Source organism: Meriones unguiculatus, chromosome 1 (genome assembly GCF_030254825.1).
Source record: "Meriones unguiculatus strain TT.TT164.6M chromosome 1, Bangor_MerUng_6.1, whole genome shotgun sequence".
NCBI lineage: Eukaryota > Metazoa > Chordata > Mammalia > Rodentia > Muridae > Meriones > Meriones unguiculatus.
Window position 1 is genome coordinate 195010107 of NC_083349.1, and position 22054 is coordinate 195032160.

The 22054-nt window shown below is 36.0% G+C and overlaps 1 protein-coding gene across 6 annotated transcripts in view; it reads left to right on the forward strand.

The window, feature by feature from the left end:
• Window positions 1-22054, forward strand: part of Myo9a (myosin IXA) — a 223638-nt gene that overhangs the window by 66254 nt on the left and 135330 nt on the right. For 5 of the 6 annotated variants that reach the window (XM_060375378.1, XM_060375373.1, XM_060375381.1 and 2 more), the window contains exons 3-6: window positions 5507-5601; window positions 9529-9591; window positions 13377-13476; window positions 15150-15206. In XM_060375378.1, coding sequence (XP_060231361.1) covers window positions 5507-5601; window positions 9529-9591; window positions 13377-13476; window positions 15150-15206 — 315 coding nt within the window. The remainder of the gene's footprint in view (window positions 1-5506; window positions 5602-9528; window positions 9592-13376; window positions 13477-15149; window positions 15207-22054) is intronic. The other variant, XM_060375386.1, reaches the window with a different exon arrangement.

The window sequence follows — 22054 nt, forward strand, 5'->3', positions numbered from 1 at the left end:
CCTTCCTTCCCTTCTTCCCTCCTTCCTTCTTTTCTCTCTTTTCTTTCTCTCTTTTTTTTCTTTCTCTTTTTTTCTCTTTCTCTCTCTCGTTCCTCCTTCTTCTTCTTCTTCTTCTTCTTCTTCTTCTTCTTCTTCTTCTTCTTCTTCTTCTTCTTCTTCTTCTTCTTCTTCTTTTGTAACGGCAAAGTCTTTCTACAAAACCCTGGCTGTCCTTGAACTCACTACGTAGACCAAGCTGGCCTCGAACTCATGGAGCTACACCTATCTCAGCTTCTAGTGCTGGGATTAAAGGTATGTGTTACAACACTAAGCTTGAAATAATTTTCTTAAGTAGTCAAGAAAAATTGGTATATATGAGAAGATGAAATAGAACTACAAGACAGACATTTGTAGTGACAAGGGAAGCTGGAAAATGATAGAGACAAGGCAGGTGCGATACTAATAATTTTTTTTAAAGCGATTCTCATAGGAGTTAGCTACACTCCTACAGTGATTGCTACACTTACTTGTCATGTGCAAACCATGGATTCTATCACTAGTACCACCCAAAACAAACAAAAAAAAAGAGTTTCTTTGAGCCAGGGGAATAGTAGTTCATCCCTTTACAATGAAGCAGGGCTTGAGGAAGAAGGTGAAAACTAGAATTTAATAGAATGTGATACTTCTGGAAATAAATAAATAAATTTCCCCAGTAGTTGTGAATATTAGTTTTGTTACTCCTATTTGGTTGTTTTCATGACTTGGAATGACTGGGGACTTTTAAAGAAGCCTACACATATTAATGTTCTCAGGCTTTTCTTTGAGGTTTTAGGTGCGTGTTGAAGACCTCTCCCTTTTTCCCCTCAGTCTGCTAAGTATCAACAAATAAGTATTTTTATTTTCTGCTGTCATGCAGACTCACATTCAAATACAAGTCAGAGCTCTTTACTGGACATTCGTATATTCTTTGACACATGTCTCTTGCATGCACATGGCTTTCTACATGTATAAGCAATTCTTAATACCTTTTTTGAGACATTTATATTTTTTGTATATTAGTATTTTGTCTGCATATGTGTGTAGTGCTGGCAGAGGCCAGAAGAGGGTATTGGATCTCTTAGAGCTGGTGTTCCAAATGGTTATTAGTCCCACCAGAGTTTTCTGAATTAAAGCCTGGTCCTCTCTAAGAGCACCTAGTGCTTTTAATCACTAAGCCACCTCTCCAGCCCTGTCTTTCACACCTTTTCAAGCCCACTTTAAGCAGGTAATTTACAAGGTGCTCCCCCCCCAACTTTATTGTTATCAGCTTAGGTTCATTGCTTAAATGATTGCCTCTGATTTGGAGAAACAAACATGGTGATAATGGGTGTGGAGAGGCTGTTTTCAGTTGAGTGATCAGTGAGTCAGTTTAGATAATGAAAACCCTTAAAGTGAGATTTTTCCAGGAAAATGCTGGACAAGTTAAATCGTGACGAGCAGTGCTATGGAAGACCCTCAACTCTGTTCTGGTGGTGTCTAGAATGTTTTATAAAAAATCGTTGTGGGGTGTACTCTTTTACTGTGGAGGTAGGGAGGAATGAATAAAATAGATACAAAATTTAAGTGCCTATTTAAAAATAAAAACACAAATTTAGCTGGTATCTTAAGTGTGCATTAGTTGATTATTGATGATCCTGTTTACTCAATAAAGTTCTTTAAAAAATCTTCTATGGACAGTTCTTGTCTGAAGTCTTGTTTCTTGTATGAAGGAGGATTTTCAGAGTTCCTTGTTTTGACAGTTTTACTAACGTCTGTGGTCAAGAAATAGGATTGTTGGATCATTTTTTAAGAGTAAAGTTAGAGTGGTTCTATTATTTTGATTTTTCACCAACAAATATTAATAGCAGTGTTTGTCTTTGTAATTTTTTTCTAGCCATTCTGATAGGTACATACTGGCACTGTATTGGGTACCTTGAGGTCTTAACTGTAGTCTTACAGTACCGTGTTTCCCATATGTATTTGCTGTCTCCTGTGGTGAAGTGTCTACAAGACTCTCTCAACATGGTCCGGAAGGGTTTCACCTGATTGACAGATTTGCATTTCAATAAAAAAATTAAATAACAGGGAAACTTTCTGCTTCCATTATTAAGTGTTACATACCCAGCCTCATTGGTGCAAATCTGTAATCATAACACTTTGGAGGTTGAGGTCAGCCTGGACTACAGTGAGATTGTCTTTAAAACAAAACAAAAAAGTTGCACATGTGAAAAGAAGAATAGTATACTGTGAAACTATTTTTTCTCTAATCCTGCTTGTTTTCCTCTCTCTTTTGCTAAACTTAAATGATAAAGACTTAATTTTTTTATTTTGTTATATTTTTATAAATTTCTTGAGAAAATGTTTTTTTTTTTTATAGTGGACAAAGGAAGGATAGAATTGACAAATTATTTAAGGCGTTCAAATCTCACTATTGCTAAAAGTTATATATTGACAAAGAGTAAGTGTCTGTGTGTATGTGTATCTCACAATTTTCTTGATAGTGTTGGACAGCCCGAGCTCTTCCCATCTGTTATTCAGTATAATATAGTGGATTACAAACATTCACAAGTGCTATTTCTAGAGATTTTCAGGAATAGATATTTACTATGTCACTGTATCATAATTTATAGTACTCAATACACTCTCACAGTAATTGACATACATAGACAATGTTTCTCAGACTTACATTGTGTCTTGACTACTCTGATACCTGTAGGAGTAGAAGTATCAGTTAAGTTTTATTTCTTCACTCTGTGAGTGTGTGTATAATTAGAGATATGTGATTTTTATTGAATTTTACAAGGAAACCTGTCAGTGAATCATCTCAAAATCAAAGTTTTTTAAAGATACTGTGAGCAGGCCATTCTAGGCTGTAGATAATTTATTTTTGGTGGCATTGATACACATTATTAGCTCCTGCTTTTACAAAAGTTATAATTTTATTGAGTTATAACTTATAAGTTACATTTAGAATGTACAGTTTAATGAATGCATAAATATGTAAAATATATATACCCATTTAACTGTCATATAATAAAACTTCAGAATATCTTTTAAAAATATTTGTTTGTTTATATATGTGTGGATGTGAAAGTGCTACCCACATTTGTGGAGGTCAAAAATCAGCTTCTGGGACTCTGCTTTCTTCTCCCACCATGTGAGACCTGGTGACCAAACCCAGATTGCAGGTTTTCTGGCAAGAGCCTTTGCCTCCAAAGCCATCTTGCTGGTCCCAGAATATCTTTCTCAACCATTGGTCCTGTGGACATAGCCCAATTCTATCTCCATTCTCAGACAACCTCTAGTTTACTTCTTATTACTATTTTATCCTTTTTAGAATTGGATCTAGATGGCTTATGTAATTGTACTCTATGTCTAGTTTGTTTTGCTTAACATAGTGTTGGCCATTCTTCATTGGTATTTTTTATTAATTCTTCTTTATTGCTGGCCATTATTCCATTGCCTGGTATATACTTGAGGTAATGACACAGAGAGCTTTTAGTTCTTATCTGTATAATAATAGTTTTGTTTTAAATAGATAAGTATAGTACTTTAATGAAACTTCATTTATATACTTCTAGAATGATCAGTTTTAATGTAATATTTTCTTAGCCTCTTATTTCAGCAAAATGCTTTAGTATAAATCTACGAAGAGGGCCTGGACAGATGGCTCAGAGGTTAAGAGGACTGGCTGTTTTTCCAAAGGTCCTGAGTTCAAATCACAGAAACCACATGGTGGCTCACAACCATCTATAGTGAGATCTGGTGCCCTCTTCTGGCCTGTAGCCACACATATAGCAAGAATAAATAAAATATATCTTTATAAATAATAAAATATATCTTAATAATTAATTTAAGAATAAATTTTCTATCTTTGGAATATGAAGAAATCTTGATAATGAAATTATTTTTTAAAAGAATTTGTTAGTTTTTAATGAGCCTCTTTGTGTGGCTTCAAGCCACTAGCATACTCCAACCCCCGATACCTCCTCCAACAAACAAGCAAACAGACAGACAAGCAAACAAAAACCCACCTCACACCTTTACTTTTCTCCTTAACTCTTTGCATGGGCATTGGTCTTCACAGGCCGCTTGCGCAGCATCATTAGTGCGAGGCAGCCCTAGTCTTGTTTTGGCGCATTTAGCCATGTTTGCTCGCTGACCAGTGTCCAGTTTCCCAAGGTTGTCAGGCAGAAGCTCTAGTTCCTTTTTATCGGTTATGCCGTTTAGGGTCACCTGACGATGATATTTGTTGTATTTGGTCCTGTGGTGAATGCCATCAACATTTTTCTGGCCTCCTGGGTGCTTCTGTTGCTTACAGATTTGGCTGTTGCTATGGTTGCCATGTCTCTGAAGTTGCCAGGGTTAAAGAAACGTTTTTTTGTTTTTGTTTTTAATTTTTTGGCTTTTGTTGTTGTTGTTGTTTTTTAAGACAGGGTTTCTCTGTGTAGCCTTGGCTGTCCTGGAATTTACTCTGTAGACCCGGCTGGCTTCAAACTCACAGAAATGCTCCTGCTTCTGTGCTGGAGTGCTGGGTTTAAAGGTGTGTACCACCACTACCCAGCAAAGGAGCATGTTTTTATTTTACTAATTTTGTGTGAGTGTGGATGTATGAATATGTGTGTTATTTGCACAAATGTGTGTAGGTAGACGTGCCTGTAGAGATAGAAATAGAAAACAGACAAGACAGGACACTGTACCGTCACACTGTGTTTTATTTCTTTGAGGTAGGGTCTCCTACTAAATCTGGAACTAATGGATGGCCAGCAAGCCTCAGCCTTCCTCCTCTCTGTCTCTTGTTGTGTTGGCATCACAGCTGTTGGCGTCACCACACTGGGCTGTTACCCTGGGTTGTTACAATCTGAATACAATCATGCCTGTACAATAAATGGTCTTAACTGAGTTATTTATTCATTCATTGATTCACTTTTTTCGAGTAAGGGTTTCTCTGTGTATTCCTGGCTGTTCTGGACTCTTTGTAGACCAGGCTGACCTTGAACCCACAGAGATCCACCTGCCCCTCCCTATTGATGGTGTGTGCCATCGTGCCCAGCAGTCCAAGTTATTTTTTTTCAGTCCTTTGTATTAGGCTTTAAAAATTGAGATTTATTTTATTGAATTAGTATACAGTGAAAATCAATGTTCAGCTTTTCATTTTTTCTTTTCCTTTTGTTTTTGTTTTTCTTTCTCTCTCTCTCTCTCTCTCTCTCTCTCTCTTTCTTTCTTTCTTTCTTTCTTTCTTCTTTCCTTTTTTTTTGAGACAGGGTTTCTCTCTGTAGCCTTGGCTGTCCTGAAACCCACTCTGCAGACTAGATTGCCCTTGAACTCACAGAGATCTGCTTGCTTTTGCCTCACTTGTGCTGGGATTAAAGCATATGTGCCACCACTGCCTGGCTCATTGTTTTATTCTACTTCAATTATGAATGATTCTAAATATATAAATAAATTGCTTTAGTCTTTAAGCAATGTTTAAAAATTATTTTTAAATAAAAATTATTTATTTTGACAGGCCTTTGGAAATGCAAAGACAGCTCATAATAACAATTCAAGTCGTTTTGGCAAGTTTATTCAAGTAAATTACCAAGAAACAGGCACTGTACTTGGGTAAGTATTGCCATTTAGAAGCAATAGATTTTTGGTATATATATATGCATATATATATATATATATATACACACACACACACAAACACACACGTATGCACATATTTACTATATACACACACGTATATATGTATACACACATACATACACGTATGCATGCCACACATATGCACACACACAGATCTATTTTATTTTCGGTATATGTGTATATCACTTGAATGTAGTACTCTTGGAGGACAGAAGAGAGGCCATCAGATTACCTGGAACTGGAGTTATAGATGGTTGTTAGCTGCCATGTGAGAACTAGGAATTGAACTCAGGTTCTTTGAAAGAGCAGCCAGTACTATTTATTGCTATGTTATTTCTCCAGTCCCTGGAACATATTTTTATTTTAGTTGTTATTAGTTTTATAGGCTATGAATTGACATTGGAATCTGCATAAAAGTTTCCTCTCTTTTTGGTGGTTTTCAATAGAAAATTGTAGGACTAATTATAGTTCTTACCATGCTCAGCAGTTAACTATCAGCAGTTGCACACATTTATGTTTATACTATAAACTTTCAAAAATTTATTTTCAAGTCAGAAAAATGGCTCTTTAGTTAATTGTATTTTTGAATGTAATCACACTTTTCTACATATTTGCATTAGTATGCTCCTAATCGAGGTATTTGATTTTGATATAGTAAAAATCCTTACATATTCTATGATTAGTCATTTGATTGTTCCAGCAATGTATTTTATAGGTTAAAAATTTATTTAATAAAGTTTTCTTAGACCAATTTTAGATTCACAGCAGAAGGAAATGGAAATTACAGAGAGTTCCCATTTGTCATTTCCATCTTTACAAGCATATCTTCCCCTGTTATATCTTTTGTTAGTGTGGTCTGTTTATTAAAGTTGGCGAAGCAGTCTTACGCGTTTTTATTAATTGTGAAATCCATAACTTGTATTAAAGTTTGTGTGTTGTGTTGTACATTCTATTAGCTTTGAGAAGTTCAGGGATCATAGTCTCCATTTTAGTACATACAGCATAGTTTTACTTTGCTAAAAATCTTTCGAGTTTGATTTATTCAGCCCTGCTACCTTCCAGTCTAGGTATCTACTGAACTTTTACTATCGCCATATTACTTTTTCCAAAATGTAGAGTTGGAATCATATTGTATGTAGCCTTTTCAGGACGGATTCTTTAAGTTAACGGTGTACTTAAGGTTCTTCTATAGGTGTTGCTTGCTTTCATTGGTTTAACATTTAGTTTTGCAATTATTTTAGAGATGATTAACATCTTTGTACTTTTTAGAATCACATTTTTTTGTATATTTGAGTTTATGTTAAGTATTTATTATGAGTGTATAGTTTTTTCTGCTTGTTGTGTGAAACTATTGATTTATTTTTATTTTTTATATTAATTATAGTTTATTCATTTTGTATCCTAACCGTAGCCTCCTCCCTCCTTCCCTCCCAATCTTACTTCCCCTTCCTCCTCTCCTCCCATGCCCCTCTCCAAGTCCTCTGATAGGGGAGGACCTCCTCTCCTTCCACTGGACCCTAGTCTATTAGGTCTCATCAGGAGTGGCTGCATTGTCTTCCTCTGTGGCCTGGTAAGGCTCTTCCTCCTCAGGGGGAGGTGATAAAAGAGCCAGCCACTGAGTTCATGTCAGAGACAGTCCCTGTCCCCCTTACAAGGGAACCCACTTGGATACTGAGCTGCCAAGGCCTTTGTAGAGGATATTTAAAAGCCAGGGCACGGGCTGGAGACAAGGCTCAATGGTTAAGAGCACTGTCGGTTCTACCAAAGGTCCTAAGTTAAATTTCCAGCAACCACATGGTGGCTCATAACCACCTATACAGGTATCTGATGCCCTCTTCTGGCATGCAGTTGTACACACAGATAGAGCACTCATATACATAAAATAAATAAAAACAAGCCACTACAGATATCACTGTAATAATATTTTTGCCTTTTATGTCAATACTGTTTTCTCCACTAAGCAAAATTTTACCTAAAGAATTAATTAAACATTGATTTTTGTCTTGAGTTTATGTTAGTCTTGCACATTAAGTATTAGCATAGGTATTTTTAGGATCTATGTAGATAACATGTCTTTATCCTGAAAACATTGATACTGCATTTTTTTTTTTCTCTAATACTGAATTGTTTTGCGTTCCAGGAAAAATGGTCAGTATAAACACATACATACATATAAACTATCTTTCTATTTGATGGTTTTTATTACAATTTTTGTACCCCTATTAGTAAGTTGATAACTTCTCTGTGTTATTTAAATTAAATCTCAGTCTTCTGCATTTCTGAATTTAAATTAAAAAAAAAAAAAAAGCATGGCCCAAACTACTGTGTATACAATGTTTCTTCCCATCTGTAAAGAACCTAAAACCAATGTCACGAACAACCACAGAAGTCCACAGGAGATGTTCAGTGACAATTTCATAGGTCATTTCTTTTCTTGATTTTTAAGTCTTACCAGTTTTGGTACTTTTTCTCTTAAAAGTTGGATATAGTCAAGGAGTTAGATTTTTAGTTGTGTTTCAGAAGAGGATGGCAATAGGCAAAGTCACATAGATTGCTTTTTAGCCTCAGACATAACAGTATATATCTTCCTGGATTAAGATAGTTTGTGAATTATGGAGTACATACCTAACTAACTTCATGGAAGGAAATGCAGGAGTTGACTTCTGTTGACTGTATGATGAGGGGTAGGGCTATGGCCAGGATGTAAGTAAGTAAATAAATAAATAAAAAGTTTAAACATTTTTTTATGGTGAACAAAAGCCGAATAAGCAGCATGTATATGGATTGGGCACTATTAATTTATTTTTTTATGTATTAACCATAGATTTGTGGTATGCATTTTGAGTATCAGGCATTGTTCTGAACATCGAAGATTAAGAAAAAAACCATGTAAATATGTTCTTTGCCTTTGATGTTTTCATTGTCTTTTGGGGAAATAGATATTAGTTGGTCATAGTAAATGATAAGTTGATTGATTAAAGTATGTTTCTGGAGGTCTTCTACAAACCTTCCTTTGGTGTTCATGCTGAGTATTAAAATTGCCAAGTGGAAGGACTGGGAGGTCATTTTATGAGGTGAGAAATTGTTTTTAATAAATGACTGTCATTATAACAAAGCTTGCTGTATTTGAAGAGGCAAGAAAAAAATGGGTAGAGCGTTGTCATAGATGTCAGTTTGGTCAAATTGAATATAAAACTAATATTTATAATTATCTTGATATTGTGAAGTAAATTTTAGATAATTTTATTAAAAAAGTCAAGTATGTACACAATAGAGAAAAAAATTAAATAGAACAAGGACATCCTAAGTAGATTCAACAGTGATTAAGTTTTACCATATGTAATTCATCTGTCCCTTCTTTTTCTATGCTGGTTTTAAGTAGACTCTCCGACACAGGTGATGTGCTCCATACTGTGGGAAGCAGATAAATGTAGAGGCATAATGTGACTAGCTCTTTCTATGAGCTGATAATCGTTGCACTCGGAGAACTCGTGGATTAGGATGGAAAAAAGATGTGTAGGAATTAAAAGACTGAAAGTCACCCTTTGTAATAAAATCAGATACAGGTCTATATTCAAATGATGATTGTGTTGCTGACTAATAGTATATAATTTTGATTTATTTTTATTTCTTGAAAAAGGTTTTCATTATGTATATTTTACTCTTGATATGTTCACCTGGTTATCGCATTTGCTAGCCATTTGATTTTTTATTTTGAGAATTTAACATAGATAATGCTAATATCTATAACAATTAATGGTGAATGTATTGCTGCCATCTGGAGAATGCGCCTTATACTTTTTAACTGTCTAAATAAGTAAAATCTACTTTATATTAAACTTTATTACTTATATAAACTTACTTGTATTATTTATATCAACCAATTTCATTTTCTTCCAGGGCCTATGTTGAAAAATATCTACTGGAAAAATCTAGACTTGTTTATCAAGAGCATAATGAACGGTATATTTTTTTATTTGTATAATAAGATCAAATTTGGAGCACCACACAGATTCCCTTTATGTTCTTTGTTTTAATTCATTGTATATTATGCATAGTTATTCTATGTAACTTCTATTTCTTTCTTGGGTAGAATGCTTTTTTTTTTAAGGCAGTTGGAAGATTCTTATTGGATATGCAGAAATGTTATTCTTTCTCAGTTCTAGATTGATGACAGAAAGTGCTTTTTCAGATAACTCATTCGTCCTTGAGCAATCTGCTTTCATAAGCCATGCTTTTTTTTTTTTAATTTTTTTTATTTCCTAGTGTTCTTTTTCTCAGTTGAAAGTAGTTTTAAGCTAGGTGTAATGGTTTGTTCCTATAATCCCTGTACCTGGGAGGCCAAGTCAGGAAGATTACTATGAGTTCAAGGCCAGTTTAGGGCATGTAATAAGTACCATGTCAGCCTGGGCTATAGTGTTAGACCCTTTCTCCAAAGTCACCAGAAACAAAATGAGTTTTCAGAAAATCTTTTAATTCCATTGTCATGTTTGAGGTAGATAGAACTTTAGAAATGATATATGGTATATGTTTCAGATGAAGAAAACAAATTTAGGGAGGTAAATTAATTGCTTTATATGTTATTGTGTTACAATAAAGTTACGACTCAGAGTATGAAGTTAAATATCTCTGAACTCCTATGTATACCTTGGGCATCTCACTTTTCTTCTTAAGTACTTAAACTCTTTCTGTATTTGTTTCAAGGCCTAAATGAAATAATACCGCTCCCCCTAACCTCCTCCCCCTGCCCCTGCTTTCCCCTCCCAGCAGGGTTTCTCTATGTAACAGACTTGGCTGTCCTGGAACTTGCTCTGTAAACCAGGCTGATTTCAACCTCAGAGATCTGCCTGCTTCTGTCTCCCAAGTCCTGGGATTAAAGGTGTGTGCCACAACAATCGTTTTACATATTTATTTATTTTTAAGGCACACTCTTTCTATGAAGCCTTGGCTGCCCCAAAACTCACTGTTTGACCAGATTGGCCTCAATTATACAGCAATTCTCCTGCCTTTGCCTCCCAAGTGCTTGAAATAAAAGTGTAGGACACCACTTTTGGTCCTAAAAGATTTATAACATGATTAGTATGGTGCTTATATGTAATAAAAGCTCAGTAATTAATGACTGACAACAATAAATTATTGCCAGGGTTAGGTTAAGAATTTATTTTGTTTTAATAATAATAAAAGAAGATTTGTATTAGAGATGTTTGAATACATGGAGAGAAGGTTATAGGTATGCTCAGTGGAACACAGGCACAGAACTCTGGCTCAGTGACCGCTGTAACTAATCAGTGTGGTTTTTTGAACTTTATAATGGAGCAGTGGGGATACGATCCTTGTTTCTTGGATTTAAGAATGAATGGAAGTGACATTACACAGTTTACAAAAGTAATTGTTTTGATTGCTTCATTTGATAGGTGTGTCTAAGAGCATTATGGACTTTTCTTTTTTTAAAGACAGGGTTTCTCTGTGTAGCCTTGGCTGTCCTGAACTCTTTTTGTAGACCAGGTTGGCCTCAAACTCACAGTGATCCACCTGCCTCTGTCTCCAGAGTGCTGGGATTAAAAGCATGCACTACCACATCCAGCTGAATTTTGGTTTCTTTAAAAAACACAAATATTATAAGAATATGTTTTTGTTTTAATCCCAGGTGTGGGGATATGGGGCTCCCTCAGACTGTCCAGAGCAGCTGGCTATGATTTGCTTTGGGCTCTAACAGAGGGTTGGTTTTGCCAGTTGGAGATAGTTTCTGCGATTGTGTGATGCTTGGGATCCTGGGAACTTTTCAGAGGCTATATAAATACTAGAGCCTTGTTGTAGGTGGTGGTTTTGGTTGCTCCTGGGAGTTGTTTGCAGTTTGTTAGTATTACTGCTAACAAAGAAACAAGAAAAAAGAAATTAGATTCTAGGCCTTCTGTTTCTCTTTCATCTTTATTCTTTTTCCTATCTAGTGAAAAGGGGTGAAACTAGGGGAAGGTGGGGGAGATAGAGGGATAAAGAGTGGGAAAAAGAAGAACCCATGAAGTAGCAGAGACTGGCAACAGGTGTGTGTGTGTGTGTGTTCTCCATATTATGTGTTACTTAGTTTGGTTTGCTGTTATTCTGCTGTGGATTTTTCTCTTTGTATTCATAAGATATATTGCTTATAAAGGTAGAAGGCACTGGTTCTCAACCTGTGGGTTGTGACCCCTTTGTAGGTGGAATTACTTTTTTGCAAGGATCACCTAAGACCATTGGAGAACACAGGTATTTACATTAAGATTCATAAAGTAGCAAAATTACAGTTATGAAGTAACAACGAAAGTAATTTTATGGTTGAGAGTGGGGTCACCATAAAATGAGGAACTGTATTAAAGGGTCAGATAGTTGAGAACTACTTATCTAAGATTTTCCTTTCTGGTCTAATTTATAGTTCCATAGAATGGAATGAAAGCTATTTATTGCAGGAGTTTCTGAGAGATTGAGTCTCCTATATTATCTGGTAGAACTTACCAGCATAGTTATCTGGTTCTGCGGTTTTATTTGGAAACAGTTTTGATTCCTAACTCAAACACTTCAGTGGTTGAAGATTTGTTTGGATTTTGTATTTTAGTTGGCTTTGCTAGCTTGTGCATTTTTAGAAATCTGCATTTTATGTAGGCTATTTTAACTTTAATACGTATACTGTGTCATAGTCTTTTTAAATTTTATAAGTTTGGCTGTGTTTCTCCTTCCTTATTCTTGACTTTGAACTAGTCTTAGTCTCTCTTACCAGTTTAAATAAAGGTTTATTAATTTTGTACATGTTTTCAGAGAACCAGTTTTTAAATTTTCCTTGATGTACTCTTAATTTTTATTACTTCCTATTCTATTTTTTTTCTCTAATGCTTGTTATTGCTTTTTCTAATGCTTGGTGGGTTTAGTTTGTTCACTTCCCCCCTTGTTTTCTTTCTTCTTTTCACCTCTTCTTTGGTTGTTCTCTATGTTAGTTTTTTGAGCCATGGCTGGCCTGGAATTTACTGTGTAGCTCAGGCTTGACTTGAGCTCATAGCAGTCTTCTGTTTCAGCTTTCTGAAAGCTGGGATTATAGGCATAAGCCTTCACATTTGACCACACAGTTTTGAATTTTGGAAATTTCCATCATTGGTTTATAATTTCATTATACCGTGGTTGGGTTTCATTTGACTGTGTTCAGGCTTGTTTAACTGTCTAGTAATGTTTCATGTGGAGTTAAGAAAAAGTATATACTTTTGTTGTTGTATAGGTGTAGTTGATAAATACCCCACTGGATTACTGTAAGTTTTTGATTAATTTTTGGAGCTCTGAAAAAGTAATTCAGGCAAATTTGTGAGGTTCTTTTCCATTGTTGTTTAAGATGACAGATGTCAGAAGACCCTGCTTTTTAATTTACTACTTTTGGCCCCCTCCCCCTTTTTGGTATTCTACATTTTATTTATAGGCATACTGTTGAATTTGTCACATTGCCTTAAAAATGAAGCAAATCGGGCTGGAGAGATGGCCCAGGGGTTAAGAACACTCACTGTTCTTCCAAAGGTCCTGAGTTCAATTCCCAGCAACCACCTGGTGGTTCATAGCCATCTATAGTAAGGTCTGGTGTGCAGGCAGAATGTTGTATAAATAATAAACAAATCTTAAAAAAATGAAGCAAATCAAACATTTTACTAAGTAATGTGTTCTCTTTTAAAAACAAAACAAAACAAAACAATCTAACTAGAATTAGTCATGTTCATTTTATGCTTTGTCCCCAACAGGAACTATCATGTATTCTATTACCTGCTGGCAGGAGCAAGTGAAGAAGAGAGGCTGGCATTCCACCTTAAGCAGCCTGAGGAGTATCATTATCTCAATCAGGTAAGAGTTCAGGAAAAAAGTTTAGAAAAATAGGGAATAATTAGATTTTAGCTACTGAAAAAGTTTTCTAGTGCTTCACACCCCCCCCCCCCCAAACTAGATAATGGATTGTAGCCAGTGCCTTTATGTAGGCACTCTAAAAATTTATGTGGTGTAACTTCCAAATTTAAAAATTATTATCTCCTTCATATGAGTGATAAAAATTAAATGTGTTTTCTGTCCATTTTGTGAGATTCTTTTTAAGAATATTAAGCTATTTTATGCTGCTTATCAGAAAAGTGTTACATTCTTTCTCTCATGACTTAACCTTTTTCATATCCCAGTATGTTAAGTGTAATTGATAATTAATGTTTATCTATTGCAAAAAGATTGGTTTGAACTCAGTTTGCATGTTTTGCAGTCTAATGCACATGTATCTGCATGCTATGATACTGGCATAGAGTATCCCTGTATAATTTAATGAACAGTCCTCATCAATATTCCATAGGAACCCAGGCATGATGACTCATTCCTATAATCCCATCATTTTGGAAGCTGAAGCAGGAGGATTACCATGAGTTTGAGGTCACCTTTGTCTATATAAGTGAATTCCAGGACAACTTATGCTGCATGGTGATTTCCTGTGTTAAAAACAAACAAAATAGAACAAAGCATCAGTATGAAATGCCTCAAAGGCAAATGATTTAGAGAATACATGAAAAATTCAGAATTCAGCCTTCAGCTTCCATAGTGAGGAGTGATCTTCACAAATTTCCACGATATTTCTCGTGGAATTAAAATTTCTCATTAAAATTCCAAATCCAATTATTAGTAGAATTGTTACTATATTACATTATTTAAAGAATAAAACAATCTCTCTTGTTTTGAGGCAAAATATAATATTTATAGGAAAAAGTTCTTTATGGCAATGAAAAATATCTTAGGATTTTTTCATTTAATTTACACTTGAGTGAGTCAAAAATTAGCTATTAAAGATTATGAAAGTAACACCATGGACTTTTCCTCAGATGTACAGTATACTCTATCTGGTATTTTTTTTTTTTAACTTTAAAACTTCATACTAATATAAACTACCTTAACTTTGTGTTAATAGAGCAAGAACTTAGAAATTATATGACTTTCTGTTTGAATGCTAGAAATTTTTACTGTAAGAAATTAAGCATATTTAAAAAAATACTAATTCAGCTCATGAGTAATTTTTTTTTTTAAACAAAATTGAAAGGGAGGGAGGGTGGAATTGGGAGGAGATGAGGGAGGGGCCCATAGTCGGGATACACATTGAATAAATTGTAATAAAGGATAATAAAATTAAAAAAAATTGTAATCACTTATAAATGAGATGATAATTTTTACTGACTTAATTTTATAGTTCTTCTGACTTTTGGTATAACGAGTGGTGATGGCATGCATACGTAATGTCAATACCCACACGATAAGGGATCTCAGTGGTTAATAGAAATATCAGAGCCACTGGGCTATGGCATATATAAGTTTAATAGAATAATATATGATCTCCTAGAATTTGAATATTTATTTAGTTTTTATTAGTATGTGTTGCTATGCCAAGTAACTGTACTGTAGTCTTGCTTTCTTAATATTGCATCTAACAGATCATTACCAAAATATTACTCCCATCTAATAACTTATACCTAACAAATGTGCCTTACTTTCAGATAACAAAGAAACCCCTCAGGCCGAGCTGGGATGATTGTTGCTATGATTCTGAGCCGGTCAGTACAAATACTGAAAGATTTTTTTCCTGTTAAAGGGCCTTCATATTGTTCATTTTTATCCATCTTCATCAGTCAGCATGAAGATGAGCTGATGTACCAACAGGGCTAGAAGGAGAACCACTAATTTTTAGTTTCCTTGATATATTTTCATGTAATAGTTCGTTGCTTATAGACCAATTCACTAGTGTGTGTGTGTGTGTGTGTGTGTGTGTGTTAAGCCTAATGTTTAATCTTCATTTAACATTTACTTTCACAAACAGTAAGTTGACCACATCCCTGATCACTAGCACTGAAGTGGCTGTTTCAGCTCTAGTATTTTTTTCCCCTGGAGGTTTTTATTGCTTTGTTTTGGTGCAGTGTGACTCCTAGCCGCACACTCAACCATCAAGTTTCATCCCTAGCTTGATACTTATTTCTTAGAGTTAATTACTTTTCAGGGGCCTAGAGTGATAGTGGTGAAGAGTCCTGGCTGCTTTTGCAGAGGATGGGAATTTGGTTTCCAGCACCCAGTGTCAAGTGGCTTAGCACTGCCTGTAACTCCATCTCCAGGTGCGTTAGTGCCCTCTCTGGCCCCTGAGAGCATGCACCCACCATCCATGTGTAAACACACATATATGAATAACATAAAAATAAATCTTTCAAAAATGAAATGACATTACTTTTTAGACGCTAGGGAGATAGCTCCTTGGAGGAAATGCTTCTTGTATATGCCTGAACACTTGAGTTTAGATTCTTAGGACCCATGTGAAAGTTCGGTGTGTTTTCAGGTCTGTAGTCCACAGCTGAGGTGGTACAAAGACAGCTCTCAGGGGCTCTCTGGCTGGACAGTGTAACCGAAACAGTAAGTTCCAAGCTGGATGAGACCCTGTCGCAGATAACTCAGGTAGAGAGTGATAGGGGATGACACCTGAAAGCAGTTTCCGGCTTCCACGCGTATTAGGTGTTACTCTGTTTCATATAGTAAATGCTTTTTTTCACTGATGTTTTTCTTTTACTAGTAATACTATAAAACTTTTGCCTTGTGGGGCTGTGGTGGCACGCTATTAATCCCAGAATTTGGGTGGCAGAGGTGGGTGTATTTCTGAGATCGAGGCCAGCCTGGAGTATAGAGCAAGTTCCAGAACAGCCAGGGCTACACAGAGAAACTCTTTTTCAAAAAATTGAAAAAACAGAACAAGAAAACCTTTTGTCTTAAAAATTGCCTCCAAATTTTTGAAATTCTTATAAATAGGATTATTTTATGGAGCTAGAGCGATGACTCAGAGGTTAAGAACACTTTTTGCTGCTGCAGAAGATCATGGCTTAGTTCTCAGCAGCCATGTCTGGCACCTGCTACTCTAGTTTCTGGGGATCCTATGTTTCTCTTGGCCTCTGAAGATACCTACATTTATGTGCATGTACTGACACAAAAATAGATGGACATTACACAGAAATAAAAATCTTCAAAAAATTTGTTGTGGATTTTAAATTGAGTTACGTAAAGGCATAGGTGATAGAAAATGACAGTGTAACTGTCATATTTTATATAAGTACAAATTTGTAACCGTAAAATGATAACAAAATACTTTTCTTTCACTCTAGTTAGGTCACTTATAAAAGGCTGAAAGCATAGGTACACTTACGTGTATTTACTAACTAATTAATTAGGTTCTTCAATTATTCTTGCTGTAAATAGAGCATGTCTTAACTCTTGCTTTAAAGAGTCACGCTTTCTCATTGCATGCCGTTGTAAACAGTACTGATTGCTAAGTTTGCCTGTGCCAGAGTCATGAAGCATCAGCATCTGTGGGTACTAGTTTTTTCTACAGACAAGGTTTACTTACATTACCATTTCATAATCAAGAAGTTACTGGTTTCTGATGTAACCTTTTGAGAAACAGACATTTCTCCTCATGAATTGTTCTAGAAAACGTATAATTTATTTTACTTGAAAGAAGCTCTTCTGGTATGTCTTTCATTTACCACATCAACTGAATCATTCCTCTTTGGGAAGCAGGTAGGCCACTGCAAACTCACTCTGCAAATGTGATTTATTACTTGTTCAGACTTTGCTTGGAACTGTGGATTGGGCTGCATTTGTTTGAAGTTAAAGTAATACGTAAGAATGTGAGTTTATGAGGTTGTTTGGCTTGACCACAATACTAGCTTGTCCACTTAATAACTTTGAGACCTTCAGAAGGTCACTTAATTCTTTTTTTTTTCTTTGAATTTTTTCCCTCCTACCTTTTATTCTTTTCTAATTTAATTTTATTTATATATTTTTAAATTTTAGTTTTTTATATTAATTACAGTTTATTCACTTTATATCCCAACTGTAGCCTCCTCCCTCATTCCCTCCTAATCCCACCATACTTCCCTCATCTCCCATGCCCTCTCCAAGTCCACTGATAGGGGAGGTCCTCCTCCCCTCCCATCTGACCCTAGTCTATCGGGTCTCTTCAGGACTGGCTGCAATGTCTTCCTCTGTGGCCTGGTAAGAATGCTACCCCCCTTGGGGGGAAGTGATCAAAGAGCCAGTCACTGAGTTCATGTCAGAGACAGACTCTCTTCCCCTTACTAGGGAACCCACTTGGACACTGAGCTGTGATGGGCTACATCTGTGCAGGGGTCCTAGGTTATCTCCATGAATGGTTCTTGATTGGAGTATCAGTCTCAGAAAAGACCCCTTGGGCCCAGATTTTTTGGTTCTGTTGCTCCTTTTGTGGAGCTCCTGTCCTCTCCAGGTCTTTCTATCTCCCCCTTCTTTCATAAGATTCCCTGCATGCTGCTCAAAGTTTGGTTATAAGTCTTAGCATCTGCTTTAATAACTTGCTGGGTAGAGTCTTTCAGAGTCCCTCTGTGGTAGGCTCCTGTCCCGTTTCCTGATTTCTCCCTCTTCCTGTGTCCATCCCCTTTGTCTTTCTGAGTGATTATTTACATATTTATTACAATTTATTCAGTTTTTATGCCCGCTGTAGACCCCTCTCTCATCTCCTCCCAATTCCACCCATCCTCCCTCTTCTTCCTCTATGCCCTTTCCCTAGTCCTATGATAAGGGAGGTCCTCCTCTGACCCTAGCCTATCTGGCTGCATTGTCTTCCTCTGTGACCTGGCAAGGCTGTTCCCCCCTTGGGGAGGTGAACAAAGAGCCAGCCACTGAGTTCATGTCAGAAACAGTCCCTGTTCCCCTTTCTAGGGAACCCACTTGGACACTGAGCAGCCAGTGGGCTTCCTTTGAACAGGGGGTCGGGTGGAGCTTTTTGCTGGTACTCTTTTGAATTTTTTTTTTAACTTAATCTTTTTTATTCCTGCCTTCAGCTTCAGTCTTTGGTCCCTTCAGCATGCCTATGTTCTTGCACTTTGGGTTATGTAGCAAGACTGTCTCAGGACTGAAAAGCCTCAGGCTGAGGCAGGAAAATCTCAAGTTTAGACCAGCCTGTGCTGCTTAGCAAATATGAGGCCAGCTTGAGATACACACTCTAAGAAACCAAGCAAACAAAAAATTCTTCAAAAGTGGTTTTCAAATTTTGTATTAAAATTGACTATGTATGAAGAATTTTATAGAGTATCAAACACTCAAGTGCTAAGGAAAAATGTCATTTCTACATTGTTGCCATCATTTGAATCAGAATACATTCTTTTTCTTTAAAAGAATTTTGTAGCTATAATTTCCTATCCTCATGTGTGTGCCTGTGTTTTGTATTTGTATGTGTTTATGCACATGTGTAGAGGCCAGAGAACGATCTGGAGTGTTGTGCTTAGGTGCTGTCCGCACTGTTCGTTTATTTTAAGATAGTGCCTTTCGCTGGTCTGCGACTTGGAAGTAGGCTAGACTTGTTGTCTAGCGAGGACCCGCCTGTCTCCACCTGCCTAGTAACACTTGCCACCATGCTCAGCTTTTTAAACTGTGGGCCCTAGCTGGGCATGGTGGCACACGCCTGTAACCCCAGCACTCTGTAAGGCAGAGGCAGGTGGAGAGCTGTGAGTTTGAGGCCACCCTGGTTTACAAATTGAGTCCAGGACAGACAAAGCTTCACAGAGAAATCCTGTCTGGAAAAACCAAAAGTAAACAAACAAATAAATAAACTAAAATAAAATGTGGGCCCTAGAAATTAAATTCAAGTCCTCATTCGTACGGGGCAAGTATTTTACCTACCGGAATGCTCCTCAGCCTATAATTTTCTGTTCTCAATATGACTTTCAGCACTGTTAGTCCTGTTTATTGTATTTTTAAATAATTATAGCCTGAACTTTGATTACCTTATGATTTTTTTTCAACAGTATCTCTTTATTTAGTCCTGGCTGTCTTAGAACTTGGTATGTAGACCAAGCTGGCCTCAAACTCACAGAGACCCTCCTGTCTCTACCTCTGGAATTAAAGACACCACATCTAGCTCATGATTCTTTTTCTTCTAAGTGAAATTTTAAAAAAATCAAGTAGTTATTCTGTATATTTTGTAGTTTATTCTTTCCTGTTAGATTTTTCTCATAGTATGTTTGGGGGATAAAATAAATCACATTTTCCTCATGTTACATGACTAGTAATATAAACAGAATTGTTCTATATTACACACACACACACACACACACACAGAAATGGTCCCAAGAGAATCTTTAGTGAGAGAATTATTTTTAACAATTGATATTTTGTCCATTACATAGTGATTTAGGTTAATTAGAGTTGTTGTACTAACTTAAAGGAGAATTATTATATGGGAGAAAACAGTATTTGAAACAGTTACATTTTGGTTTGGCTAGCTGATTAATTATAAGGTTTTTGGCTTTGAACAGCTATTGAGCTGTAATCTGTTATATAATATGTCTTATCTTTTGAGATAGTAATGAGTTTATTTGGTCAAAAGATGATGACTATTGCGTAGATATTTAGTGAATGCATATTTTCCATCTTCAGTGGCTGATGTATATGTAAATGTAAGGCTTTTCATTATCATTGGGCTCTCTTGCCCTTTGCTTTGCCAGTTATGAAATGCGAACAATGAATTAAATACTTAGAATATGTGGTATTTTTGTGTTTGTTATTTTGGTCTGGCCTTGAACTCACTGTGCAGCCCAGAATGATCTCCAACTCATGGCAATCTTGTAGCCTCAGCTGACCTTGTACTTAGATTATAGAGCCCCATGTTCAGCTTGATAATATGTTATTATCAATTACCACTGCAACTTAATCATGCTGTGTGTAATTTCATTGTAAAGGTTAGCCTCATGTAACTGTTTAAGGGTTTTTGTTTGTTTGTTTATTTATTTTCCCAAGACTACATTTTATTCATTTTCATGATTTAGCAAAAAATATTTTTTTTATAAAAGTAGGGATAAATTATATATGTTTATACTTATATATTTATCTTTACACTTACCAGTGCGTACAACTTTCTTGGCTCTATTTTCATATTGTTTCCCAGAGATAACTTTGGGATCAAGCTCTAGTTACTCACTGGGATGGTTGTTTTTACAGTGTCACAGCATAGACTCACCTGAGAAAGGAGTCTCATTTGTGAACTACCTAGGTTAGTTGGCCTCTGGGCACGGCCTGTGAGGAAATTGTCTTGATTGTTAATTGACAGAGGAAGACCTAGTTCACTGTGAGTGGCACCATTGTGTGATTTTCTGGTGTAAAAATAGAGTGCTAGTTGAGAACCAATGAGCAGCCAAACAAAGAAGGATCATGCATTTGTTCTCTCTTGACTGTCTTTGTGCTGCTTTAAGTTCCTGACTTGACTTCCCTGCAGTGGTGGGTTTTGTCCTGGAACTGTAACCTTTTCCTCCAGGTTACTTTTCATCAGAATGTTTATCACAGCAACAGAAAAGAAGCTGGAGTATTCACTGTGGTGGTTATTTTTGTAGTGTACTCTATTTAGGCTACCTTCTTTTTTATTAATGTTTTCTTCTTTCCCTAGTAGTTCTTGCATCTTGGTCTTACAGAAGAGCCTCATTGAAGAAAAGAACAGTTTTGATGTAGGAAATTAAGTCTATCCTTGTTTTTCCTCTGCAGCTGCCATTACAGAAACAGTTAAGGAAATCAGGACAGTGTTTTAAAAAAATAATTTATTTGGCTGGAGAGATGCCTCAGAGGTTAAGAACACTGGCTATTCTTCCAATAGGTCCTGAGTTCAATTCCCAGCAACCACTTGGCGGCTCACAACCATTCATAGTGAGATCTGGTGTCCTCTTTTGGCGCGTAGGCAGAACACTGTATAAGTAATTAATAAATCTTTAAAAAAAAGTAAAAAAATCAAGTGTTTCCTTTGTCCTTGCTCTTTTTAAAAAATAATGTATTCAATTTAATTTTATGTGCATTAGTGTGAAGGTATCAGATCCCTTAGAATTGAGGTTATAGACAGTTTTGAGCTGCCGTGTGGGTGCTGGGAATTGAACCTGGGTCCTTTGGAAGAACAGACTGTGCTCTTAACTACTGAGCCATCTCCAGCCCCTCAAGATAGTTTTTAAAAATTAATTTTGATTTTGCTGTTTCCTGAGATCACATTATACTTGTGATAGAAAATATTTGATTAAGGATGACTACAGATATCAAAGTATTTCTATTTTCAGCATATCTTTTACATTACTTTCTCAGTATTTTAGGTTCCTTGTTTCACTCACTTTTGAAACAAATAAAAGATTACAACTGATGTGGTTCTTATTTGCTTCAAAGGTGAGTGAAACAGGAATCTAAAATACTGGTAAAGTAACATAAAAGATGCTGGAAATAGAAATACTTTTATATTTGATCAGTTGCAAGGATCACTGCTGTGTATGTTGCATTTGTATAAGCATTTTTACACTGTCCTTGTTACTAAAAATGTGTGATAAAATGAACATACTGAGGTCTTGGGTTAAACCAAAAAACT